This window comes from Choloepus didactylus, chromosome 25 (assembly GCF_015220235.1).
Source record: "Choloepus didactylus isolate mChoDid1 chromosome 25, mChoDid1.pri, whole genome shotgun sequence".
Lineage (NCBI taxonomy): Eukaryota > Metazoa > Chordata > Mammalia > Pilosa > Megalonychidae > Choloepus > Choloepus didactylus.
This window is the reverse complement of record NC_051331.1, coordinates 8,265,752-8,293,485: the sequence shown is the minus strand read 5'-3', so window position 1 is coordinate 8,293,485 and position 27,734 is coordinate 8,265,752. Positions and strand designations below refer to the sequence as shown.

The window sequence follows — 27,734 nt, the reverse complement described above, 5'->3', positions numbered from 1 at the left end:
CCAGACTCTTCCAGTCTGTGGCACTTGCCCTTCCTGAACCTCACTGTCCCCCACTGCACACGGGGCACCTCCTCGTAGGAATGTGGTGACAACTTAGGCTCGTGGGCAGGCTGGAAGGGGGGTGAGCAGGCAGGGGACGAGGGCCTCATGGTGTCCCCCCCACCCCAGATGCCTCGCGGAGCCTTCCGGACTTCATGGAGCTCGACCTCCAGGGCAAAGTGCTGCCTGAGGGGGTTGGGCCTGGGGACGTCAAGGCCTTCCAGCTCCTGTACCGGGAGCACTGTGAGGTGGGGCCGCTGGCAGTGGGGGAAGGGGCGGCTTGGCCCATGGGCACGGGGGGGCCACGCTGCCCTCAGGGCCCCCTGAACATCCCCCGCTCCCGCCACCCCCAGGCCATCGTCGACGTCATGGTGAACCTGCAGTTCACCCTGGTGGAGACCCTGTGGAAATCCTTCTGGAGGTACGGTCTCAGCCAGCCTGGTGAGGCGCCGCCGGCGGCAGTGTGAGTGCCTCGGACCTGGGGGCCCTGGGGAGGGGGCGGGGGGACCCCAGGTGGGCACGGATGTCGGCAGGCCAGGGGCGAGTTCAGACGCCTGGGTGGGCATCCCTTGGTGTGCGGCAGCAGGGGCGCCTCCCTGACCCCTAGAGTTTGTGGGGTGCATGTGCCCCCGAGGGTGCATGGGCGTGGAGGTGGGCACCATGTGCTCCCTGTGCCCCTCTGACCCGGGCCGTGGTGCCCGCAGGCACGACGAGGCCGAGAAGCGGCTGCCCAAGGCCAGCCTGGTGCTCCTCTCCAAATTCGAGCCGGTGCTGCAGTGGACCAAGCACTGTGACAACGTGCTGTACCAGGGCCTGGTGGAGATCCTCATCCCCGACGTGCTGCGGCCCATCCCCAGTGAGTGCGCGGACGCCGGCTCCCTCCCCGTCGCCCCGGCCCCCCCAGCCCTGACCAGCCCCCTCCCGCCCCCCACCGCCCACAGGTGCCTTGACACAGGCGATCCGGAACTTTGCCAAGAGCCTGGAGAGCTGGCTCACCCATGCCATGGTGAACATCCCCGAGGAGATGCTGCGGGTGAAGGTGAGGGGGGGATCCCCGGCCCACCGCCTCCCCCCACTCCCAGGCCCACCTGGGGATGATGCCCCGCAGGGGAGGCCCCCTGAGTTCAGATCTTTCCAAACCCACGTCCTCAAATGCCCGCTCCCGACCTGCAATCCCTTGGCAGCGATTTTTTGTACTCCGCACAGCTTCTTCACAAATAAAAGCCCAAGGCAGATTCGAAGTCGTTTTTTCAGACAACCCTGACAGAAAGGGCTTTTAGATGTTCACAGCTAGGTAAAAGCTTAAAAGGAGAAAAAGGGCGTCTGTAAGGAAACCGGGTGACCGCCTGAGTCAGTGCTGCACCTTCCCCAGCTGCTGACACGGGAGCCATCGATGGGGTGTGCTTGCACTTGGGAAGAAAGTTTTGTTTGTGTTTCTCGACCTTAAAATGCTAAAAAAAAAAAAAAAAAAAAAGCCAGTGACGCCGGATGGAAGTCTGCAGAACCTTCCCCGGCTGCGCTCGCAGGGCGTGGGTGGGGGCGCCCTTCACTCGGCGCGTTTGTGGCGCCTCCGCGGGGTTCCCAGCGCCCATCCCCTGGGGCCTCAGCCGCGAACAGAGCGGCCCCCCTCCCTGCCCTCCTGGAGCTGATAGCCCGGGCTGCTGTGGAAACGAAACAGAAGGTTTTGACGCGATGCTTGCCTTTCCTGGGCAGTGCCAGGCATCTCCTAGCGTGCCTTTCATCCAGAGAAGAACCGTGCCGGCCAGGACTCCAACACTGGTTTCCTGACCCACACCAGGCTCCCCACAAAGGCCCCGACGTGGAGAGCATCCCGCTGTTTATGGGATAAAGGAAGCTGAGGCCCAGGGCGGGGTGTGGGGTCCCGCGGCCAGGGAGGAGGCCGAGACGCGCGGGGAGCCCCCGGGGCGGGTCCCGCGGGTGCCATAAAGCCCCGGACCCCGCAGGTGGCGGCGGCCGGCGCCTTCGCGCAGACGCTGCGGCGGTACACGTCGCTCAACCACCTGGCGCAGGCGGCGCGCGCGGTGCTGCAGAACACGGCGCAGATCAACCAGATGCTGAGCGACCTCAACCGCGTGGACTTCGCCAACGTGCAGGTGGGCGCGGGCGGGCCGGGGTTCAGGGCGGGGCCGAGCCGCGGGCGGGCAGGGGCTGAGCCGCGGGCGCCCCCCGTCGCCCTCTCTTGCTCAGGAGCAGGCGTCGTGGGTGTGCCGCTGCGAGGACCGCGTGGTGCAGCGGCTGGAGCAGGACTTCAAGGTGACGCTGCAGCAGCAGAACTCGCTGGAACAGTGGGCGGCTTGGCTGGACGGCGTCGTGAGCCAGGTGCTCAAGCCCTACCAGGGCAGCGCCGGCTTCCCCAAGGCCGCCAAGCTCTTCCTGCTCAAGTGGTCCTTCTACAGGTGCGCGCGGGGGCGGGGCCGAGGAGACCACGCCTCCTTGGGCGGGGACGACAGGGCTCCTCCTCTTCCCGGGGTGGGACCGGGCCAGGGAAGCCCCGCCTCCGGGGGGGGGGGCAAGGGCCGGGCATGGCTCCTCCTCCAGGGGCGGACCGTGGGCGGGGCAGGAGCGGGCTCCTCCTCTGGGGCAGGCCGTGGCGGGCTCCACCTCCGGGGGGCGGGGCCGGGCTCCTCCTCCGGGGGCGAGCCGGGGCCGGAGCGGACTCCTCCTCCGGGGCCGGAGCGGACTCCTCCTCCGGGGCCGGAGCGGACTCCTCCTCCGGGGCGGGCCGTGGGCGGAGCCGGAGCGGGCTCCCCCTCCAGGGGCGGGCTGTGGGCGGGGCAGGGCTCCTCCTCCAGGGCGGGCCGTGGGCGGGGCTGGGGCGAACTCCCCCTCCAGGGCGGGCCGTGGCGGGCTCCTCCTCCCAGGGGCGGGACCAGAGCGGGCTCCTCCTCCAGGGGAGGGCCGTGGGTGGGGCAGGGGCGGACTCCTCCTCCGGGGCGGGCCGTGAGCGGGACCAGAGCGGGCTCCTCCTCCGGGGCGGGCCGTGAGCGGGACCAGAGCGGGATCCTCCTCTGGGGCGGGCCGTGGGCGGAGCCGGAGCGGGCTCCCCCTCCAGGGGCGGGCTGTGGGCGGGGAATGGCTCCTCCTCCAGGGCGGGCCGTGGGCGGGGCCGGGGCGAACTCCCTCTCCAGGGCGGGCCGTGGCGGGCTCCTCCTCCCAGGGGCGGGACCAGAGCGGGCTCCTCCTCCAGGGGCGGGCAGTGGGCGGGGAAGGGGCGGACTCCTCCTCCGGGGCGGGCCGTGAGCGGGACCAGAGCGGGCTCCTCCTCCAGGGGCGGGCAGTGGGCGGGGCAGGGGCGGACTCCTCCTCCGGGGCGGGGCCAGAGCGGGCTCCTCCTCCAGGGGCGGGCCGTGGGCGGGGCCGGCAGGACCTGACGGTTCTCCCGCCGCGCCACCCCCAGCTCCATGGTGATCCGGGACCTGACTCTGCGCAGCGCCGCCAGCTTCGGCTCCTTCCACCTCATCCGGCTGCTGTACGACGAGTACATGTACTACCTGATCGAGCACCGCGTGGCCCAGGCCAAGGGCGAGACCCCCATCGCCGTCATGGGCGAGGTGCGCGGCGCGCGGGACGCGGCGGGGCGCGGGGGGTGCGGCGGCGGGACCCTCACGGCCCTCCTCTCCCCGCCTCCCTCCAGTTCGCCAACCTGGCCACCTCGCTGACCGCCCTGGACCCGGACAAGGGTAGGTGGGGGCGCGTCCCGGGGGCGGGGTGGGGAGGGGGTCCCTGGCCTCCGGCTCCCCGCGCTGAGCTGGGCCTTGCTCCGTGTGTCCCAGACGAGGAGGAGGAGGAGGAGGAAGAGAGCGAGGACGAGCTGCCGCAGGACATCACGCTGGCGGCCGGCGGCGAGTCGCCCGCGCTGGGCCCCGAGGCCCTGGAGCCGCCGGCCAAGCTGGCGCGGAGCGACGCGCGCGGCCTCTTCGTGCAGGCGCTGCCGTCCAGCTAAGGCCGCGGCCGCCCCCTCCCCGCCCCGCCCCCCCCTCCCCGCCTGGGCCCCCCACCAAGGGGAGGGGCCCTCGGAGCCCGGGCACAATCACAGGGCCGGGCGGAGCCGCCGCTGCCAACTCTGCCACGAACCATGTGCCTTAAGGAACCCGCCGCCGTGCCGCCGCCGCCGCCGCCGCCGCCCGCGCCACACCGGGGCCAGGCGGGCAGGCCCCCGCCGCGGCGGAACCGTTAACTTATTCAGCTCGCTGGCTTTGCACAGCCTGTCCTGGGCCCACCCTGCGCCCCAGGCGGGCGCAGGTGGCCGTCACCCAGGGACTCGCCCCCCAGCCGCCCTGGGATCCTCTCCCAAAGTCCCACTGCTTTCCTCCCTCTTGGTATAAGTGCAATTAACGCCGCGGGTGTCGTGCCTGCTCTGGAGCTGGGCGCTGCCCGGCCCGGCCACGGGGAGGGCAGGAGGGGCCCAGCCTCCGGCGTCCAAAGAAGAGCAGCGCGCAGGGGGCTGCGGGGCACGGGGGCCGGACGGAGGCCTGGGTGCGCCCCTGGCTCTCAGCCGAGGCCCTGCGCCCTCCCCACGGCCCCTGTCCGCGCCCCTCTCCCGGACTGTGCTGTCCCCCGTGCCCCGCGCCCCCACCCTGCAAACCACGTCACTATTGTGCGATTTGTGAGCGCCGCCCAAGCGGAGTTGGTAACTTGTTGGGTTTTTTTCCAACCATCATGGCCTTATCTGTTCCAGTTTTCTCAGTGTTTTCAACCCGTGAGATAGATGTTTATGGCAAAAAGAAAAAACAAGGAAAAAAAAAGAAGAATCTGACCTATTGTATAAAAATCACTATTTTGTGTGCTCCGCATGCTACAGCTTTGGGAGCCGCCCTGCCCGCGGGGCCCCTCTCCCGGCGGTGACCGTGTCCACGCGTGTGGTAGTCTAGTGTGCCGAGCTGTTTTCTACCTTTTTGTAGTCTTTCTTAAAACAATAAATTCCGCTGTGTTATTTGGCTACTGCTGACTTGGTGGGACTTGGTGGGGTCTCGGGGCCGAGAGCAGTCACACGACCTCAGGGAGGTTGGGAAATGAAACATTTATTACATGAAGCGGGAGCAGAGGGCGTCTGGGCAGCAAAGCTTCCCGCCGTCAGGTGGGGGGGCTGGGGCGCCGGGCAGGGCAAGGGGGTCCACTCAGCCTCCCCCAGGGTGGTGGAGGGGCCTGTGCCCGACGCAGGGTGCAGTGGGGGACGCCCCCTCCGCCCTTCCCAACTTAAATAGGCATAAATAAGAGGTGTCCAGGCTCCCAGGCCACCGGGGGCTGCCCCCGCCCCGGCCCCTCCTGTGGCCTGACACGAGTGCCGGTCCTGGGGGCTGTGGGCCGGGGAGGTAGTTGGAGGCAGGTGAGGGCAGCTGGGCCCTCAGAGCACGATCCACGTGTACCTCTCGCTGTCGGCCAGGACCTTCAGGGAGCACCCTGCGAGGAGGGCGGGGGCACGGAGCCATGGGGCCCGGAAGGCTCCAAATCCGGGCTGCCAAATGAAGCGGCCGCAGAACGGGGCCACGGGTCCCAGGCCCAGCCGAGATCGGCCAGCACCAGTGGGCCGGCGCCTGCAGCGGGTGCGACTCTGCCAGGGACCCCAGCCCTGACCCCCCCGGGCCCCCAAGCCCACCTTTGTGCAGCGCCTCGTTGGTCATCCTGTTGACGTAGCGGCCGCTGCTCTCGGGCACCAGCCACTTCATCACCATGTCCACGCAGCTCTTGCGGTAGGAGCTCCAGACGCTGCCGCTGCAGGGCCGGGAGGCGGGTGAGCGGGCAGGGGGCTCTCCTACCCCCACCCCGCCAGATCTGCCCTCACCTGGTCTGCCCTTTGACCTCGGTGAGGTCGCCCACGCTGACGGTCACAAAAACGCCCGTGTTGAGGTCCCAGGCTACCTTGAGGCTGGTGTGGTGGGTCTTTGGTCTGCAGGGGACAGGGCGGGGCGGGGGGAGACCACCGGGTGAGGGGGTCTTCGGTCTGCAGGGAATGGGGGAACCGTGGGACCACCGCCTCTCAGGAGCAGTAACGGAGCAGCAGGTCCAGCACTGGGGGAAAGAGAAATCCTCTCCGGCCCCAAAGCCCCCACTGAAGGGCCATGGGCCTCCTAGGCAAGCGGATGGGGGTCCCCGAGCACCCACCGGAGCTGGCCCTCCTCGGTGGGGGACGGGAAGGCCAGGAGCAGCAGGCCAATGTTGATGAGCACCTGGTTGGTTTCCGGGCACACCTGGGTGGGGGGACGGGGTTGGCCGTTGAGGGTGACCCCCAGGCAGGGAGGCCCCGACGGCCCCTACCCCAGCCCTGGGCCCACCTCCAGGATGACGATGTCATAGTCGCTGAAGGAGCAGAACTGGTGGCCCCAGGTGGCATCGTGGCGGATGACCTCGTTGATGACGTACTCGAAATCCAGCGTGAGCTGCTCCACCGTCAGGTACTGGCCCTGGGGTGCGGGAGGAGCAGGCTGCCACTCACCCCCCCAAGCCCGCGGGCTCCCGCGGTGCCCCCCAGCCCACCCGCTGCCCTGCACGGACCTGGACGGCCGCCCGCTCCCGCATGGGCCGCAAGTTGCGGCCACGGAGATCAGTGACCACGAAGGGCAGGGAGATCTTGTCGTCCTCGAACCCTGGGGAGGAGGTGACGGCGGGGGTGGGGGAGGTGGACCCCCAGGCTGAGCCCCGCTGCCGCCCTGCCCACCGGGCGCCCCTCACCGTCCTCGGGCTCCGTCCCTTCCCCAGACTCCAGGACGTAATGCAGCTTGGTGTAGTTGACGTAGCCGGGCTCGGGGGCGGGCGCCTCGGCACTGGGGGTCCCGCCCCGGGCTGCTGCCTCCCCGTCCGGCGCTGGGGGCTCAGAGGGCGGCCGGGCCTCCTCGGAGGGACAGCCCTTGGCCTCCCTGGCTCGGCGGAAGATGTCGGCCACAAACTCCTTGGCTTTGGCGACGGCAGGCGAGGGCTCGGGGGTCCCAGGGACCCGGGTGGGGGTGGCCTCGGGGCAGGGGCTAGGGGGGGCCGGGGCCACCTCCGGGCTCCGGGGCCCAGGGGGGCTGGGAGGGGCCGGGTGGGGGGTCATGTGGTCATAGAGGACTTGGTAGAAGCCGCCGTCACCTGGAACACAGAAAGTGACAGGGGGGTGATCAGGAAACAAATTCAAGTCCAGGAGGCCCCTGACCTCCTCTCACCAGCACCCCTGGAGAACCTTCTAGAAGGTGAACTACACTGAGACGTCACACTGAAACACCCAAGAGAAAAAAAGCTTTACACACACACACACCTCCCAGGCACACCTCCCCCAAGCACAGGCAGCCCCCGCGGGCACACGCACCCCACACTCGTTCATTCAAACCTCCTTCTTAAGCCTCCACCAGGAGCCAGGCGTGGGGGGCACAGCAGTGAGCAAGCCCCCTGCCCTCGGGGCCATCAGACCATGGGGTGACAGCTGAGGGGCGCCATGACTGCCGGATGCACCGGAGCCGACACCCACACAGCCCCCTGCCCTCCCCAAGGTGAGACCCACGCCCAGGGCCTCTGCCTACGTCTCCGCCTCCAGGAACCAGATCCCCCTCTGCTGGGGTCAGCCTGGAGCACCCCAACACACCACTGCCTGAGCAGCACCGGGGCTGGGCCCTGTGCACAGCCTCTACCTGCATCACCTCCTTCAGCCCCCCACGAGCAGCCCTAGGAGGGGACCATGTCCCCCCAGGTCAGAGAAGCAGAAACTGGGCTCAGAAAGGAACCCATCCAAGGTGCATCTGGGGTCCCACCCCCCAAGCGAAGGCACTTCTGAGGGCAGGTGTGAAGAGGTGAACATGGCTGAGCGGGACGTGCCCTCCAGGTGAACGCCCTGTGTCAGCAAGTGGGCAAACGTCGCCAACGCGGCCCCACCCCGCCGGGCACAGGCAGCTGATCCGTCTGACACGAGCCCTGAGCTCCTCCAGGCCCAGCACCCCGGGGGCTCGCGGGCAGCAGCGGGGACCCCTGGGATTTTACTAAATTGTAACATATTTGTAATTTACAAATAAACAGAGTCTTTTTACATTTGTGTGATATCTCTAAACTGCGTCCAGGAAGTGACTCTGAGGACAAACACACGGGAACCCTGGGCCTGGGGCTCCTCGGTGCTGCTACCCACTCCCCGTCGAAGCCCCAGACGTGCCCCTCCTATGGGCTGAACCGTGTCTGTCCCCCAAAAGGATACGTTCAAGTTCTAACCTTGGCCCGGTAAATGGGAAACAGACCTTATTTGGAAATAAGATCTTTGAAGATGTGGTTAGTTAAGGTGAGGCCAGACTGAAGTTGGGGGACCCCAACACCCAGGATGAAGCGGTAAACTGGGCCCAGGCCCCGAAAGGAGGTGGAGAGCAGAGAACCGCAGCTCCAAGCCATGCTATGCCGAGGGTGGCCAACAACTGCCAGACACTGGACAAGTCAAGGAGGGGTCCCCCCGCAGGTTTTGGGGGGAGCATGGCCCTGCCCACACCCTGATTTCAGACTTTGGCCTCCAGAACCATGAGATGATACACTGCTGCAGGGTCAAGCCCCCCAGTTTGCAGTCCTTTGTTACGGCAGCCCAGGGCACTGTGACCCCCCTCAGGAGGCAGGGGAGACACCCCCTGGGGCCACCTCGGCACAGTCCACTGCCATGAGGCCCCCCAGCACCAGCAGCCACTGCCACCATCGGTTTCCCGATGTGTGCCCCCCTAACGAGTGACATCTCCTTGTCATTTTCCTGTTTCTCGGGTCATCTAAAGACTCACGAAGCGGCTGTCTGCTTGCAAATCCTCCCCAAGTTCTTGGTGTGTGTTTCTCTTTTTAAGAGCTGCAAGGCTGCGGGGTCCACGGGGGTGCCGCTAGTGGCACGCGGCTATCTAATTAAACTAACAACAGTGCACTCAAATCACAGGCTCTGTTCCCCGGGTGCACCGGCCACACCTCGAGGGCTCAAGGGCGGTGGTGGACGAGGCGGACGTGGAACATTCCAGCTGAGTGGGGGTCCCAGCACGCCCAGCCCTGGGGAGAGCAGGCCGCAGCGCTCCCCGGCCACTGGACCGCAGGGCCTACCTGCCGAGTGGACGGAGACGGCGCAGGCCACCAGGGAGTAGCTGGTGTTGAGCAGCACCACCTGGTCCTTCCTGAGCTGGAAGGCCGGCTGGAAGGTGGGGAAGGGGTAGACCACCTGGAACTTGGTGTGCAGCATGAAGCCGTGCCACAGGCACTGGGCGCCCGGCTCCCCTGCAGAGGCACACACGGCCGCACGTCGGCCTGACGTCGGGCAGACGCGGGGGGCGGCCCGACCCCGGGGCCCCTGCCCTCACCTGGGTGGGCCCGGCTGGCCTGGCGGCAGGCGGCGCAGCGGCCCGGCGGGGGGGCGGCCACGGTGCTGACGTAGATGTCGCGGTGGTTCTCGTCACTCATCAGGACCATGTTGGTGGGCATGCCGCTGGCCGAGCGGGTGCTGTGGAAGGGGGCCGGGACCCCCTCAGTGGCCTGGGCTGCGCCTGGGGAACCAAATCTCTGCCCCCAAAGCCCCGCCTCTCACTTGAAGCCAAAGACGATGACCTTGGAGGCGTCACTGGGCCACTCGCACACGGTCAGGTACAGGTCGCTGTAGATCTCCTCGTCCTGGAAGAGCCGCACCTGCCGGACCTGAGCGGCGTGCGGGGTCACCTCTGGGCAGGTGCAGGGCCGGGGGGCTTCCCCAAGCAGCCCCCCACCCCCATCCTTCAGCCCCGCCTGAGCACAGGGCTGGGGAGGCTCCACTTCCAGATGGAGACCCCAAAGCACGGCAGGCTGGGACCGGAGAGGCCGCTGGGAGGGAGCTGCCACCGCCGAGGGGGCTCGGCCGGACACATCCGGCCCCAGCCTTATCCACCCCTGCCCGGCTGGGGACTTCGGCCCATCCCAACACCCCTCTGAGCTCATCTGTGAAGGGGGGTGACAGCACCCACCTCCTGGGGGCTTTCGAGGTGGCGGCGGGCAGGGCGGCCTGCCTGGTTGTAATAAAGCGCCCGTGATCCTCCGCCCCACCCCGACTTAGGCCAACACTGTTTTAAGGCCTTTACGCACGGAGTTAAACCAAATGAAACTGCCGCGCTTTACCCGTTTTTCGCCTAGAGAAACGGCAATTTCATACGGCTCAACCGAACCCGCAGCGTCTCGAAGGCCTCGTGAACCGGGGCTCGGAGGTGAGACGCCACGGCCAGGGTCGCGCTCTGCCAGCCCCGAGCCCAGGCTGCCAGGCGCTGGGGCCCCCGTGGCCCGGCCCTACCAGCTTGAGCTTGCTGTGCACGTTGAACTCCCACCAGTGCAGGTGGTAGATGTAGAAGGAGAAGTCGTCGTCCCCGCTGCTGCTGGTGTAGGAGAGGACGTAGCGGCCGCACTTGGAAAAGCCCAGGAAGATGTGTCTGCGGGGGGCACAGCCAGGGGGCTCAGGGCCGGGCCAGGCGGAGCCCCCACCCAGCGCCCGCACCCGCACCCCAGCCTCACCCCGCATGGAGGAAGTCCTCGTCCACGATGTTCTTGAGGGAGACGCAGACCCTGGGCGGCAGCTTCCGGAAGAGGCGTGGGGAGAGCTGCCCGCTGATCTGGGGAAGGGGCGGCCGGGTCTCCTCAGGCACCACCCCCACTCCTCTCCCCACCTGGGGCAGAGCAGGACCCACAGGCCCACGCTGGGCTGGCCACGATGGTCGAGGGAGGCCCACGTTCCGGAAGGCGGAGAGGTCGGGGTAGGTGGGCCTTGGCGAGGACCCCGGGGCCAGGCAGGCCATGCTGGAGCTGCCCGCTCCACTGGGCACTTGCCCACCCTGCCAGCCCCAGGGCCCCTCCTGCCCAAGCCCCTGGGACCCAAGGTCATGTGCCCCAGAGATGCTCTCCAAGCACCTCTGGCCCATCTCCCTTCCAGAAAACTGCCCCAGGGTGCAGTGGGTTTGCGTATCTGCAACCACCATAGAGGCTGGGAGGGGGGCTTGACCTGCGCTCAGCTGCCCCCAATCCACCAATGTCCGCAGCGGGCTTTGGCCCCTTAGCATGGTGCAGCCTCAGCCGGCCAACCTATTCCCTTCTCTACAAACTCCCCCAAGGAAGGATCTTGTGGGGCGGGCAGGCATATGCTGGGCAGTCTGAGGAGGGGGACAGCCCTGCCTTCAGGAGACTGTGGTCTGATGAGAGAGGACTGGGGGGTGGGGGTGGGGGTGCTGGCTGATGGGAGAAACAGTCCTGTCCTCCAGGAGATGTCAGTCTGATGGTGGAAACAGCCCTGCTCAGAGAGCTCCCCGCCACCACCCCGGCCCGGGGAGCTTCCAACCTAAGGGCGGAGCCACGGTCCTGCCCAGGGAGCTCCCAGTCAAAAGGGGGAGACACAGCCCTGCCCTCACGGGCTCCCGGCCTAATGGAGAAGGAGCGGGCTCTGTTCTCAGGGGCCCGGCCTGCCCCAGTTGCTCCACCCTCCCAGTGTGATGGGGGAGACAGCCCCGCCTCAGGTGGCCTCCAGTCTGAGGGGGACAAGAGCTCCGTCCAGGGAGCTCCCTCCCATCCGGTGTGGGAGGGCAGACCAGGAACAGGCCTTCCAGCTCCCCTGCGGTGCCAGCAGGGGCAGAGAGGGAGGGCTGACCGAGGCACCCCAAAGGTGGGAGAGGGGGCGCTGGGAAGGAGGCGGGGGGCTTCATTACGGTGGGGCCAAGGGAAAGGCGAATCTGGCCCCGGATCGCCCCGTTTTCCTCCTTATTCCCGCTGCGGCCTCTAGGGCCCCCTCGCTCCAAACCCCCTCCTCGGGACCCCAGCCCCTCCGCCCCACCCCCCTCCTCGGAGCCCCGCCCCCAGCCCCCACATCTAACACGGGACCCCGCCCCCCGCCCCCGCCATCCCACCCCCTCCTCGGAGCCCCGCCCCCGCCCCTCCATCCAAGCCCCCTCCCCGGGCCCCGCCCCCAGCCCCTCACCCCGCGGACGCCCTCCCGCCCCCCGCCTCCCTCGTCCCTCCTCCCGACCCTCGGCGCGCTCCTCCCAGACTCCAAGACTCACCTTAACCCGCTCCAGCTGCTTGAGGACGTGCTCCCGCCGCCGACCCGCTGCCCGCTTTCCCCCGGCGCCCCCGGGGCCGCCGCCGCCGCTCCCGGCCCCGCTGTTCCGCTCCGATTTCGAGCTGGGCGCCATTTTCACCCCCTCCCTCCACTTCCGGAGCACCCGGCCCCTTGGCCCCACCCCCGCCGCCTCCTCATTGGCCCTTTCTCGGGACGGCGGACCGCCGGTTGGGCGGAAGCCCGCTCTCGGGGCCTCTTCCCGCTGAGCGTGTCCATCAAAGCCGCCTCGGCTCTTGATTGGTAGGGGCGGTACAGCCCCCCGCGGCCCTTCGCCGTCTTCCCGCCTTCCCGCAAGGACGCAACCAATCAGAGGCCCCGCTGTCGCTCCTCGCCCTGAGGACTTTGACCCGATAGACAGGAACCGCTGTCCCTCTTGACGGCGTCACGCCCCCCCCCCCCGCGGCTGGTGGGTTTCCATGGAAACCGCTGGCGGTCCAGGCCCGTGGGCCGGGCGGTGGGAGCCTGTGGTCCAGGAGCGCGCGAACGCGGGTCCCAGGGCTGTCCGCGCCGGGTCTGGACACACCGGCCCCGGCGGTGGGTGGGCCGGAGACCCGACGAGCATCCCTGGGCCGCCGGGCCGAGGAAAAGGGATTTGCTCAAAAGGATGGGATTCATGGAAGCATCTTTCAGATGGGCTGTGGGGGCGGCCCGGTGGAGTGGTGGTGGTGATGATGATGGTGATGATGATGGCAGCGAGGACGACGACAGCAGCAAGCAATCACCTGGCGCCGCCCATGCGCGGGACACAGTCCTGAGCACTCAACCACGTGAAGTTCACGTTTAATAACTTATTTAACCCTTACGACAGCTCTTTGTGGTGGGTCACTATTATTATGATGTGATTTTACAGGTGATGGCGATGAACAGAAGGGATGGATAAGAATGGTTGAATGTCTGCTGTGTGCATCATCTTCCTGTACATTAGCTCATTTAATATTCACAGCAGTTTTGGACATAGGTACTTTTATTATCTTCATTGTACACAGGATGAAGCAGAAGTGGAGCTCCCTTGTGTACCTGGTAAATAATATTTAGGGTGGATGCAAGCTGTTGTTATTGTGACCAGAAAGGAAGTGAATGGAGCTGCTGCGCGAATTCTTCCAGGCTCACACATTCATTCATTCGACAGATGTTTTTACTGAGCATCTACTACATTCTAAGCCGTCAGTGAGATGGACGATAAATAAAGAAATAAGTATCTGTTATCTGATTGCAGGTAGGGTTAGAAAGTGAAGTGAGGGGAGAAGAGTGTTTACAGAAGGCAATAGAAGACTGGCTGTTTGAAGGAGAAGAGGAAAAATATAAGTGTCAAAGACAAAAGCCTAGGAGGTGGGGGTTAGGGTGGCAAAGCTGTGAAGCAATTGATAGAGCAAAAATGAGCAAGAAAAAGAGCAAGCAAGGAAAACAGATGAAGACAAGGAAACAAATGCATATTCTATGGGTCTGGTAGTCTGGGGTCTAAAAAGACATTAGGGTTTTACTCTTAAGAGTAAAGAGAAGCTTCTTGGAAGAAGCTTTTCAGCAAGAGCGAGTAGGAATCCAATATGAGATTTTGAAAGATCAGTGTGACCCAAAGAATGAAATAAATATCTTCTGTCCTTAGAGAAGAATTCCAATTTATATAGAGAGAAGCAACAAGGGAAATAGAAAATCTCCATTAGGCAAATAATGCGGTAATAATTGCTGCAAATGAGATCCACTGATGGATGCTAAAACTAGTGGGTGGAACTTTAAGGAGAAACAGGACATGGGCACAGTTGGAAGTATCTCTCCCGAAATATTTATTAATAACTGAGGACATTTTAACATGTGTCCATAAATTCCTGGATGTCCTCCCCTCCAGGAGTTGGAGCTTAATTCCCCTCCTCTTGGGTATGGGCTGGATTTAGTGACTCACTCCAAAGGAAAGAGTATGGAAAGGGGAAAAAAAAACTTCACAGTTGAAAATCACCAGTGAGGCCATGTTCGTATCCCGTGCCCCTGATCTGATGTGAGGAAGTGTGGCACCTCCCTGGTGTCTTCCCCAAGACCTAAGACCTCCAGCTAATCAGGAGGAAACATCAAAGATTTGTCCCGAATTGAAAAACATTCTACAGAATACCTGACAAGCCCTCTTCAAAAGTCAAGGTAATGAGAGGAACAAGGAAAGACTGAAACAATGTCACAGATTGGAGGAGACTAAGGACACGTGACAACTAGGTGCAATATCATATCCTGGATGGTAAGGGGGTCCTGGACCAGGAAAAGGACATCAGTGGGAAAACTAGGGAATGCTGAATTAGTTAATAAAATTGTACCAATGTCAGTTAATCTCTTCATTTGGGCAAATTTACCGTGGTTGTACAAGAAACTAACTTAAGGGGAAGCTCGGTGAAGGATTCACAAGAGCACTCTGTACCATCTTTGCAAATCTTCTGTAATTCCACGGTTTCTCAAAAATTACAAATTGTTAAAAGAGTGGACAAAATGGTCGTTATGGCTGCTGTGGGAGAATGTTGTGGGGATTGGGGGGGGGAGGAGAACGGCTTGAGGAAGGCTAGAGAGTGGGTGGGGTGGCTTGAAGATGGAGATGGAGAAGATTGGACATAGTCCTAGCCAATGAGTCATGCTCATGGAGAAGATATTGGGGACTGGAAGAGAGGACTTGATGGATTTAGCAATGGATCAATGGTGGTGCCCTTTTATGACATGGTGGAAAGCTGGGGTTTGGGTCAAGTCAGTGGGACGTGTCTTTTAACAGGAGGTTCCCATATCTCCTGCAGACCCCGGGTCTCTGGGGAGCAGATCCTTCCCCAAGAGCTATTAGAAATCCATGCTAGGTGACTTCCCCACATGGCAGCCTAATTTGTCCCCTCCTGACAACCTCAGGCCCTCTCCATCAGTGACCTCCTTACCTGGGATGATAGAGACCAAGCAAGGGTCCTTTCTTAATCCCCTTCCCAGAGCCCCATCTCCACCTACCCTGGCAGAAGAAGACTTGTATCAGTTATCCATTGCTGTGTAACAAACAACCCCAAATCCAGTGGCAGAAACCAACAATAATCATCTATTCTTATGGTTAAATCCTATGTCCTAAGGGCTGGCTGGGTTCACCGGGTGGTTCTCACTCCCGTCTCTCATGAAGTCAGACAGTGCCTGGGCCAGAAGACACCTTGAAGGTTTCCTCACTCAAATGCTGGTTGTTGCTGGGCTCTCAGCTGGAACAGCTATGCATTGCTTCCCCACATGGCTCGGGCTTGCTCCAATATGGTAGCTGGGTTCCAAGACACATGCCATGGGAGAGAATCAGACAGAAGCTGTCTCACCTTCTATGACCGAGACTCAGGAATTACCTTGTATCACGCATGCCAAACTCTATTGGTTGCATTAGTCACAAAGATCCACCCAGGTTCAAGGGGAGAGGATGGAGAATCCACCTCTTGATGGGAGGGAGAATGGCAAGGGCACATGGTAAGAAAAGTGCCCGGGATGGGAGATATAGTTATGGATAGCTTTGGAAATTGAAATCTGCCATAGGCATCTTTTATCAAATACTGAGAATACATAAAAGAACATTTCAAAATATGCATACCCTCCACTCAGGGTAAGAACAAGAATATTACTGGCATCCTGGAAGACCCCATCAATTTATTACCCCCTCACAGTAACCACATTCTTGAATTTTGTTCTGTCAGTCCCATACATTCATACACCTAAATAATATATTATTTGTTTTGACTGTTTTGTACTTTTATACCAGTAGAATCATAATGCTGGTGGCTATCTATGGCTTCCCTTTTTCACTCAACAGTGTGATCCTATGATTCTTTATTTTGCATGTGATTGTATTCATTTATTTTCACTATTGTATAGTGAATGTCAGGAATTGATTTATCCATTGTTCTGTTGATGGAGGTGGCTATTTCTGGTTCGAAGGCTATCCTAATCCCTGCTTCCATGAACACTCTCGTACATATCTCCCCTGGGACCTGTGCAAGAGTTGATCTGGGGTGTACACATGGGGGTGGAGCTGCTGGTATGTGCCAAATTGTTTTCCGAATTGATTGTGTCATTCCACACTTGCAGTGAACACCTGTGAGCATTCCAGTTCCTCCACAACCCCATCAACACTTGCTATCATCAGACTTCTTTCGATGTGTCCTTTACAGGGTCAGAAACTCAGCAATGACGTGTCATTTGTCCTCGCTGGAACCATCCCAGGGAAATTTATTCATATTCTAATTATTGAAGCAAGATGTGACCTCCTCCAGGGAGCCTTCTGAGACCCCACCTCCCAAGCTGGGTTTGGGGTTCCCTTTGTACCTCCTTTCCCTTTCACAGTGTGGTTTCTGCCACAGTGGAGTTGTGGTTTACACAAAATTAAGTTATGGAAGTTCAAGTCTGCACGTAGAACCCAGAGGGAGCGGGGTAGCTTCTGCGTTGGTTTCATTTGCCCGTCCCCTTGTTGGAGGGTTGAGGAGGGGGGCTCCCTGAGCAGGAGATGGAGACTCGACCCTGCCACTCCCTCAGTTTCCATTTGCAGCAATGGTGTAAACATCGTACTGCTGTGAGTGAAATTTGGGGGTTCAGAGGTGGGGGGTTTTGGTAACCCATGGACCCTAAACACAAGCCAGCCACTTCTTCTGGGGCTCAGCAATGGAAACAGTAGGGGAAACTGGTTCTTGCTGAAGGGCAGTGTGACAGCTCTTTCTGGACTAATTCCCAGGGCCTTTTTATTTTTTCTAATTTATTTAGCTTTTTTTTTTTTTTTTTTTTTTTTTTTGCGTGTGTGACATACGATATACATACAAAAAAGTCCATGAGAAAATAATTAACATATGAATATTCATAGATAACCAAGGGGACAAAATAAAATACTGACAGCACCACACGAACCATCTTTCCGAGTTTGGGCTCCCCCATAAGCAGACTCTGTGACAAGAATAAACAAGTACTTTTATTGGGGGTTGGGGGGGAAGGTGATCCTAGGAAACAATAGTAGGGCAGTGAGACCACACACAGAGAAAAGAAGGGAAGCCAGTAAAGAGTGAGTTATTATTCGGTGCAGGATTTATATTTTCTAAACAGTATAACTTCTATAGTCAGTTTGTTCAAACACCACAATTACACAGAACTTCAAATAGGAAGTGAGACATGGTAGGTTTGTATAGCTTAGAGTGAAATAGCAACACATCCCAAAGTAATTTGGGCAGAGAATAAAAATATATGTGCAGGGCCCCCCTGAGGAGCTGGGGGAGGATGCAGAGGTGTTGGGCTTCCTCACCTGGATTGTTGCTGGTGTTCTCACAAACATTGGGACTGGTGGTTTGATGTGCTGAGCCCTCTGTCACCAGACTTGCCCTTATGAAGCTCCTTACTGCAAAGGAGAAGCTAAATCTGCATATAATTGTGCCTAAGAGGCTCCCCCTGAGTGCCTCCTTTATTGCTCAGATGTGGCCCTCTCTCTCTCTCTAACTGAGCCACCTTGGCAGGTGAACTCACTGCCCTCCCCACTATGTGGGACCTGACTCCCAGGGGTGTAAATCTCCCTGGCAACGCAGGATATGACTCCTGGGGATGAATCTGGACCCAGCATCATGGGATTGAGAACATCTTCTGAACCAAAAGGGGGAAACAAAATGAAACAAAATCAAGTTTCAGTGGCTGAGAGATTTCAAATGGAATCGAGAGGTCACTCTGGTGGACATTCTTATACACTACATAGATAACACTTTTTAGGTTTTAACATATTGGAATAGCTAGAAGTAAATACCTGAAACTATCAAACTGCAACCCAGTACCCTTGACTCTTAAAGACGGTTGTATAGCAATGTAGCTTACGAGGGGTGACGGTGTGATTGTGAAAATCTTGTGGATCACACTCCCTTTATCCAGTGTATGGATGGATGAGCAGAAAAATGGGGACAAAAACTAAATGAAAATAGGGTGGGATGGGAGGAATGATCTGGGTGTTCTTTTTTGCTTTTATTTTTTATTCTTATTCTGATTCTTTCTGATGTAAGGAAAATACTCAAAAATAGATTGAGGTGATGAATGCACAACTATATGATAGCTACTGTGAACAGCTGATTGTACACCATGGATGATTCTATGGTTTGTGAATATATTTCAATAAAACCGAATTTAATTAAAAATAATAATAAAAGAAAGGGGAATATGCAAAAAAAAAAAGTGAGTTATTATTGTGTAATAAAGAAATCAGCAGGTTTTTCTCCCCGATTCCTGGGAGACAGCTCTCAGTATTTGGGATTTCCTGTGATAATATCATATTTTTTAATTCACGGTGAGCTCCAGAACATGCCTGATAGTTAATGCTAAAGGGAAAACTTAGGTGGTGGTGACTGCACCAAAAAAGACCAACTGTGTGATCAGGGGGTTGAAACTTCAAGTCGCCTTCCAGGGAGATTCGAATCAACCACATGGGCATGGATTAATCCATCGTGCCGAGATAATCAATCTCCAGTACAAACCCTGAACACCAAAGATCTTGATGAGCTTCCTGGCTTGGTAACACATGCCGATACGCCAGGAGGGTGTCGTGTCCTTTCTCCAGGGGAGAGGACACAAGCTTAGCATGGGAGAACCTTCCAGACCTCACCAGATGCATCTCTTCTTTTTTGTATCTGTTTTGCTACAATAAAAACTCTAATGCTAAGTGTAGCATATTCCCGAGTTCTGTGGGTCGTTCTAGCAAATTATGGAAGCTGGGGGTGCTGGTGGTGGGAACCCCCAAATTTGTGGCCAGGTGATCAGAAGTGCAGGTGGTCTGGGGACCCCTGAACTTGTAGCTGGTGTCCAAAATGAGGGCATTCTTGGGACGAGGCCCTTTTAGCTGTGAATGCTGACCTGACACTGAGTTGTTCACAGTCAGATTTACGTTGTAGTTGGAGTCAGAAGTTATTGTTGTTTTCAAGGAAGTCTCCACCTTGGGGCTCAGTTCCACGGAGGACCTCTAGGAGGCAGCGTGGGACACACACCTCAATGTCATCCCACCTGTCTGAGTTTGCTGGAGCTGCTATGACAAATAGAACACACTGGTTGGCTTAAAAACCAGCAATTATTGTCTCGTGGTTTTGAAGACTACAAGTCCAAAGTCAAGATCTTGGCAGGCCATGCTTTCTCCCAAAGTCTGCAAAGTTCTGGTGCTGGCTTGCCACCAGCCTTGGGGTTCCGGTTTGCTAACGCTGATCTTACGCAAAACACCAGAAATGATTGGCTTTTATAAAGGGGGATTATTTGGTTACAAAGTTACAGTCTTAAGGCCATAAAAGTGTCCAAGCTAAGGTATCAACAATAGGGACCTTCACAGAAGAATGGCCAATGGCATCTGGAACAGCTCGGTTAGCTTGGAAGACACGTGGCTGGAGTCTGCTTGCTCCCAGGTTGTTTTCAAAATGGCCTTCTCCAAAATGTCTCTGTGTCAACTTCTCAGGGCAAACTCTGGGCTAGAATCTCCAAAGTGTCAGCAGAAGTCTGCTTTCAACGGCCATCTCCAAAATGTCTCTCTTAGCTGCAGCTGCACTGAGCTCCTTCTGTCTGTGAACTCTTTTATAGGGCTCCAGTGATTTAACTAAGACCCACGCTGAATGGGTGGGGCCAACCTCCATGGAAATTATCTAATCAAAGGTATTACCCACAGTTGGGTGGGTCACATCTCCATGGGAACAACTCAATCCAGAGATTCCAACCCAATCAACACTAGTAAGTCTGCCCCCACAAGACTACATTAAAGAACATGGCATTTTGGGGGACATAATACATCCAAACTGGCACACTTGGTTTGCATCTCTCTCTCTCTCTGTCACCTGGCAATCTCTTTCTCCTTGCATCTGCTCTTCTGGCTTCCACTGCCTGTACCCCAATTTCCTCTCATTATGGGGCCTCCGGTAGATGGGGAAGTTCTCTCCCTGATTCATTGTGGCCTCATCTAAATAGGATCTTTGATGATCCTATTCACAAATGAGTTCTTGGCTTTCCTAACAATCTATTTACAAAAGGGGTCACACCCCAGGAATGCAGATGAAGATGTGAGCCTGTTTTTGCAGGGGGCGTGATTCCATCCCCAATACCATCCAAGGGGCAAGGGAGACGGGTTTTTTTTTTTCCTTCCACCCTAACCCAAACCCTAACCAGCAGACATCGATTGGGGACTGCTCCCAAGGAATGTTGTTGCCTCAGAACTTCAAGCACCATGCGAGTGGCCTCCCATAGCTGGAGAAAGCCCTCAGGCCAAGCGGTGCTAGCAGCTGGGAAACCTTCTGGTAGACATAAGGGACAGTGTGATGCCAACATTATATGGGTAGTGTCCCAGTTTGTATATATTATGTCCCCTAGAAAAAGCCATATTCTTTGATGCAATCTTGTGGGGGGAGATTGATTAATCTTTTTGATTAGGGTGTGACCTCTTGATTGGATGTTTCCATGGAGATGTGACCCACCCAAATGTGGGTAACACCTTTGATTAGATTATTCCCATGGAGATACGGACCCCGCCCATTCAGGGTGGGTCTTCATTTGATCACTGGAGTCCTAGGTAAGAGCTCAGACAGAAGAAGCTGGCAGCTGCAGCCAAGAGAGACATTTTGGAGATGGCCATTGGAAGCAGACTTTTGCTAGTCCAGAGTTTGCCTGGGAGAAACTTAGAGAATATCCCCAGACCATAGAGAGAAATGTCCTGGGAGAAAGCCATTTTGAAAGCAGAACCCAGGAGCAGACACCAGCCATGAGCCTTCCCAGCTAACAGAAGTTTTCTGGATGCCATTGGCCATCCTCCAGTGAAGGTACCCTGTGTTGATGCCCTACCTTGGACACTTTATGGCCTTAAGACTGTAACTTTGTTACCAAATAAACCCCCTTTATAAAAGCCAATCCATTTCTGGTGTTTTGCATCAGAGCAGCATTAGCAAACTAGAACAATGCCCACAGGAATGGATAAAGATAAAAAACATGTTTCTTTCTGGGATATGCAACTCCAAGCCCCACAGTGGGGCTCCCACCTCACTGAGCCCACCAGGGATTACAAGAAGGAAACATGTTATCTCTAGTACTGTTAGTTTTCATCACTCAATTAAAGTGACTTCTCCACTAAGTTGCTATTTTCCCCTTAAAACATGTCTTGGGAGAGACACTTTGAGACTCTGCAAATGTTGTGTTTCTCCTTAAAGTTTCACCCACTAATTTTAGCATCTGTTGGTGGAAGCTGCCTGCGGCGATTATTACTGGTGTTTTAATGGTGATTTTCTATTTCCCTCATGCTACGTTTACTCAGAATTCTGCGGTAAGGAAGATTTGTCCCTCCTCCACCCCCACTGCCATTTACCTACTCATTCAGTGATTTACTGCTATCAGTGTGGATTGGTGGATATTTATTTTATGGCTGGGTTATAATCCAATACCATCTGTTCTGGTTTGCTAATGCTGCCGGATATGCAAAATACCAGAAATGGATTGGCTTCTATAAAGGGGCTTATTTGGTAACAAAGTTACAATCTTAAGGCCATAAAGTGTCCAAGGTAATGCATCAACACAGGGTAACTTCACTGGAGGATGGCCAATGGTGTCCGGAAAACCTCTGTTAGCTGAGAAGGCACGTGGCTGGCATCTGCTCCAAAGTTCTGGTTTCAAAATGGCTTTCTCCCAGGACATTCCTCTCTAGGCTGCAGCTTCTCTCAAAAATGTCACTCTCGGTTGCTCTTGGGGCGTTTGTCCTCTCTTAGCTTCTCCGGAGCAAAAGTCTGCTTTCAAAGGCCATCTTCAAAATGTCTCTGTAGACTGCAGCTCCTCTCCCAGCTCCTGTGCATTCTTCAAAGTGTCCCTCTTGGCTGTAGCAAGCTCGCTCCTTCTGTCTGAGCTCCAGTAAAGTAATCAAGGCCCACACTGAATGGGCGGGGCCACACCTCCATGGACATTACCTAATCAGAATTATCACCCACAGTTAGGTGGGTCACATCTCCATGGAAACAATCAGAGAATTACAGTCTAACCAATACTAACACATCTGCCTCCATAAGATTGCATTAAAGAATATAGCTTTTTCCGGGGGACATAATATACACAAACTGGCACACCATTGTTAATTATTTCGTTGCTCAAATTGTTCCAGCTTTGGCCAACAGGGTCTCCTTTAGGATGGCTCTTGGGTTCCTTTGACACATCCCCATCCTTGTTATTTTTCTTTTCTCTTTGAGCCCTTCCTCATTTTCCGGCACACAAAATGCTCTGGGCTCATTTTGTATTTTCCTTTCCCCAGCCTCATAATCAATCAGCTCTCCAAGGATCCCTGGCTCTGTTGATTGGAGAATGGTATTTGAGAACTAAATGTGGGTACCAGGAATGTCCACTGATGTCTTAGCTCATCAGGGCTGCTATGACAAAGACCATGTGGCGGATTTGCTTTGAAACAACAGGAATTCATTGGCTCATGGTTTTGACGCTAGGAGAAATCCAGAAGCAAGATGAAGCTTTCTCCCCAGAGTCTTTAGTGTTCTGTTGATGGCTGGCTGGCAGCCCTTGGGGCTCCTTGACTTTCCTGCCACACGGTGATCCACTCCCTCTCCTTTCTTTCTTCTGTGACTTCCAGATCTTCTTTATATAAAGGCCTCCAGTTGCAATCTGCATTAAGGCCCACCCTGGTTCAGTTCACCAGAGCTTAACTAAAAAATAGCATCTTCCAGAGATCCTCTTTACAAGGGGTCCATGCCCACAGGGACGCCGATGGAGACTGTGTGTTTGTTGGGGTGCACGATGCAATCTACCACATGGGGTGGCATGACAGGGCATATTTATCCACAACTTTTACATATTTAGACATCCACTAGGAAGGCCTCTGATAATCTGAAGTTCTAGGCTCTGACCTGCCATCCATCCAGCCCTTCTCCCTGCATCTGAGCTTCTGGAAACCTCTTCTGCTGCAGCAAACGTCACCAGCACTCCCCTCTGCTGAAACTCACATCCCCTCAGACACTCTTTCTCTCCTTGATTTTCCTATTTCCCTTGGAGACAATAGAGCACAGACATTTATAGCATGGACTTCCCATATTCCTGACATGCACACAGTTTTAGTAACCTTATATTTATTTATTTACAAATTACACCAACATTTGGATACATTTACCCTTCTATTTATATCCTACGAATCAGAAAACATGCATACAAAATAGGCATCAGCCGGGTGAGATAAGGATGTGGAACTAGAAGTTATCATTTTCACCCACACCTGACTTTGGAGATCACTGACTCTGAACACGGGAAGGCCTAGCTTCAATCTTCCCCGTGCCCCAAACGGAGAGTGATGTCCCCCATATGGGCCCTCCTGCTTCTGTGTAGTGATACATCCCAAATTTTTTTAACTGGGCATATAACCCCCCCAGCATAAAGAGGATGTTTCTCAGCTGCCATAACCATTTTGTAAAGGATGGGCCCTGACCTTGAGCTCCCTGCTGCTTGGAAGATGGACGGGGTGGAGAGCCACTTTGGGGCACGGGCAGCGTGGGTCACCAGGTATCAGGGAAGAGAAGGGCAGGGGACTGGGTCCCTGGGAAACTTTGAATCTAAGTCACCGAACCAGCCCCATGAGCTCTCCTCTAGCACGTCACATGAGAAACAGACTTTCCCCTCATTTGAGCCACTGACAATTACTGCCATCAAGCCTGCATACAAACTCATTTGATATGTATCATGATCTATTGGTAGCATTTTTTAATAGAGCTTTTTTAATTTTTCATTGATTTTAATTTTCTTAAAAATTTTATTGCGGTAACATAAACGCAAATATTTTCCATTTAACTATGTTCACGTTTTCAATGACTTTTAAAATAAGTATTATACTCACCTGGTTTGAAATTCAACAGGAAGAAGATTTAAGAATGATCAATAAGCAAATGAAAAGATGCTTAACATCGTTAGTCATTAGGGAAATGCTCAGTAAAACCACAGTGAGATACGACGACACAACTATACGCCTATCAAAAGGGCTAAATTTTAAAAGACATGAGCACACCAAATGTTGACAAAGATGAGGAGAAACTGGAACTTTCATACAAGGTTGGCGGCACTATAAAATGGTAGAGTCACTTTGTGTGGTGGTTTGGAGTTGTGTGTAACCAAGAAAAATAGGTTGTTAAAATTAATCCATCTCTGTTGGTGTGAACCCATTGTAAGTAGCACCTTTTGATGCAGTGACTTCAGTGAAGTTGTGGCCAAACTCAGTCAGGATGAATCTTAATCCTATTATTGGAGTCCTTTATAAGCAGAATGAAATTCAGACAGAGAAAGAGAAAGCCATGGGAAGCAAGAAGCTGAAATCCAACAGAACCTGGAAGAGAATGGAGAGCCCGCCATGTGCATTGCCATGTGACAGAAGAGCCCAGGACCAAGGGATCACAGGTAGCCAGCCCCAGAGTGCCATCGTCTTCAGGAAGAAAGCATCGCCTTGATGATGTGTTGATTTGGACTTTTTCTTAGCCTCAAAACTGTGAGCTAATAAATTTCCATTGTTTAAGCCAACCCATTGCATGGTATTTGCATGCCAAGGAAAAGTAAAAAAAACACCTTGGAAGACAGTTTGGCAACTTCTTAAAAAGTTGGATACTGCAAATCATATATATGATAAGAACTTAGTATCCAGAATATATAAAGAACTAATACAGATCAACAATAAGAAGACAACCCAGTTAAAATACGGGCAATGGACTTGATAGACATCTCTCCAAAGCAGATATACAAATGGCCAATGAGCACATGAAAAGATGCTCAGCATTATTGGTCATCAGGAAAATGCAAACTGAAGCCACAAGTAAGTATCTCGTCACACCCACTAGCATGGTTTTAATTTAAAAAAAAAAGTGTTGATGAGAATGTGGAGAAATCGGAACCTTCTCACATTGCTGGTGGGAATGTAAAATGGTGCAGCCACTTTGGAACAAAAAAGTTCAACATAGAATTACCCTAGGATCCAGAAATTCCACTACTGGGTATAAATCCAAGAAAAATTACATGCGTCCACTCAGAAACTTGTACCTGGATGTTTACAGCAGGATTGTTTAAAATAGCTACAAGTTGGAAACAGCCCATGTGTCTATCAACAGACGAATGGATAAGCAAATTGTGGTTTATGCATACAATGGGATGTTGTTCAGCTGTGAAAAGGAAGGAAGTCCTGGTTCACGCTACAACATGGATGAACCTTGAAAACACAATGCTGAGTGAAAGAAGCCAGACACCAAAGGCCACATATTGTATGTCTCCAGTTACGTGAAATGCTCAGAATAGGCAAATCCACAGAAACAGAAAGAAGATTCATGGTTGGGGTGGGGGGGGTGAGGGGAGATGGGGAGTTGTTGCATAATGGATTCAGGTGGTCTCTGGAGGTGATGAGAATGTTCTGGAACTAGATAGAGGTGGCGGTTGTACAACATGGTGAATGTATTAAGTGCCACCAAATTGTACCCTTGACAGTGGTTAACTGTACTTTTTGTGAATTTCACTTTGTTAAAAAAAAAGTTATATACCTACCCTAGCATCTAGCCAGTTCACTCCTAGGTATTTAGCCAAGAGAGATTTAAAGAAAAAACATAGGTTTACTCTCAAAGACTCATACAGGACTATTCACAGCAGCTTTTTTTTGTAACAGCCCAAAGCAGGAAACAACCCCAAAGTCCATCAACATGTGCTAAACAATTTGTGTGCATCCAGACAATGTCAAACTACTAAGCAATAAAAAAATGAATGAACTACAGACACACATGTCAGCATGGGTGACTCTGAAAAACCTCTATGCTATATGGAAACTGTGAGACACCAAAACCTGTGATTCCAGTTATTTAAATTTCTAGAAAATACCACCTAATTAATAGTGACAGAAAGCAGATCAGGGGTTGCCTGGGGTCGGAGTTAGTGGGAAGGAAGAAGGGATGACAAAATGGCACAAGGAAACTTTGGGTGGTGGTGGAAAATGTTCAGTTGGTTGATTATGGCGATGGTTTCACAAGTACCTGGGCATTAAGTTTTAAAATGATGAGTTCTGACTCATGTACACTTTAAATAGGTGCATCTTATGGTGTCTCCTTTACATCTCAATAAAGTTTCTTTAATTCAGCAGGACATGCGACGGTGAGCTCCCATCACTGCCTCCAGTATCACTCACTGTTCCAGTTTGCTAATGCTGCTGTTATGCAAAATAACAGAAATGGATTGTCTTTTATAAAGAGGGTGTGCCAGTTTGGATGTATCATGCCCCCCAAAATGCCACTTTCTTGGACACAATCTTAGTGTTGATTAGGTTGGAACCTGTTGGTTTGGTGTTTCCATGGAGATGTGACTCAATCAACTGTGGGTGAGAACTTTCATTGGAGTGTTTCTATGGAGGTGTTGCCCCGCCCATTCAGGGTGGGTCTTTGTTGGATCTCTGGAGTACTTTCAAAAGAGCTACACAGGCCCAGACGCAGAGCAGCTGTGAGTGACACCTTGTAGAACAACTGAGAGAGACATTTGAAGGTGCTGCAGCTTACAGAGATATTTTAGAGAATGCAACCCAGGAACAAGCAGATGCCTAGAGAGGAACGTCCTGGGAGAAAGCCATTTTGAAACCAGAACTCTGGAGCAGATGCCAGCCACGTGCCTTCCCAGCTAACAAAAGTTTTCTGGATGCTTAGACAATTTTATGGACTTCCCAGCTGACAGAGATGTTACAGACGCCATTGGCCGTTCTCCAGTGAAGGTACCCTATTGTTGATGCCTTAGTTTGGACACTTTTATGGCCTTAGGACTGTATCTTTGTAACCAAATAAAACCCCCTTTATAAAAGCCAATCCATTTTTGGTATTTTGCATAATGGCAGCATTTGCAAATCAGAACAGTGATTGCCTCCCCCCACCAAAATTATAATCTACATCTTACTCTCCAGTGCCTATGAATGGGAACTTATTTGGAAAAATGGTCTTTGCAGGTGGAATTAAATTAAAGATCTAGAGATGAGCTCATTCTGGGTTATTGGGGTGAACCCTAAATCCCATGACCAGTGTGCCGAGTTGTATCTATTAAGTACCCCAGAAAAGACTTACGTTCTTTTAATCCACTCTTGTGTGGACAGACCTATTGTGGGTGGGACCTTTTGATTAGGTTGTTTCCATGGAGATGTGACCCCACCCCATTCAAGGTGGGTCTTAACTCCCTTGCTGGAGTCCTCTATGAAAGGATAAAAGGCAGAGACACATTGGAGATTGCTCATAGAAGCTAAGATACGCAATACAGAGTTTGCCCCCAGGAGAAGCTAAGATAACAGCTAAGACAGAAGCCCAGAGACATTTTGGAGAAAGACATGGAAACCAGAAGCTAAACCTAGGAGAGGACCAGAATACTCCAGCCATGTGCCTTCCCAGGTGACAGAGGAACCTCAGATGCCGTTGGCCCTTCTTCAGAGAAGGTATTATCCTGCTGATGCCTTAATTGGGACATTTTCATGGCTTTAGAACTACACATTTGTGGACTAATGAGCCTCTGTCGTAAAAGCCAATCCATTGCTGGCATATTGCAGTCCAGCAGCTTTAGCAAACCCAAACAACCAGTGTCCCTTTAAGAGACAAAAGAAGGGAAACAGGGATGTGCTGGTCTGAATATATTATGTCCCCCATAACACCATTAT

At 55.0% G+C, this 27,734-nt stretch overlaps 2 protein-coding genes across 3 annotated transcripts; one reads left to right on the top strand and one right to left on the bottom strand.

Moving 5' to 3' along the window:
• Positions 1 to 55: 55 nt before the first annotated feature.
• RFX1 (regulatory factor X1) lies at positions 56 to 4,135 on the top strand. 2 transcript variants are annotated; one of them, XM_037818323.1, is made up of 9 exons: positions 56 to 287; positions 393 to 502; positions 744 to 895; positions 981 to 1,078; positions 2,004 to 2,153; positions 2,248 to 2,456; positions 3,458 to 3,611; positions 3,695 to 3,740; positions 3,834 to 4,135. In XM_037818323.1, the coding sequence occupies exons 1-9, from the start codon at positions 195 to 197 to the stop codon at positions 4,001 to 4,003; spliced, it is 1,182 nt and encodes a 393-aa protein (XP_037674251.1). In that variant the 5' UTR covers positions 56 to 194; the 3' UTR covers positions 4,004 to 4,135. The 2 variants fall into 2 exon arrangements, with proteins under 2 accessions (XP_037674251.1, XP_037674252.1); XM_037818324.1 differs by having other exon boundaries at positions 57 to 287; positions 393 to 460.
• A 928-nt stretch (positions 4,136 to 5,063) lies between these two features.
• On the bottom strand, positions 5,064 to 12,186 carry DCAF15 (DDB1 and CUL4 associated factor 15). Its single transcript, XM_037818322.1, has 13 exons — positions 12,036 to 12,186; positions 10,504 to 10,601; positions 10,286 to 10,421; positions 9,557 to 9,663; positions 9,333 to 9,472; positions 9,079 to 9,249; positions 6,730 to 7,125; positions 6,553 to 6,644; positions 6,333 to 6,461; positions 6,163 to 6,248; positions 5,843 to 5,947; positions 5,657 to 5,772; positions 5,064 to 5,460 (listed from the first exon to the last, which is right to left on the bottom strand). The coding sequence occupies exons 1-13, from the start codon at positions 12,165 to 12,167 to the stop codon at positions 5,405 to 5,407; spliced, it is 1,764 nt and encodes a 587-aa protein (XP_037674250.1). The 5' UTR covers positions 12,168 to 12,186; the 3' UTR covers positions 5,064 to 5,404.
• Between the last annotated feature and the right edge of the window lie 15,548 nt (positions 12,187 to 27,734).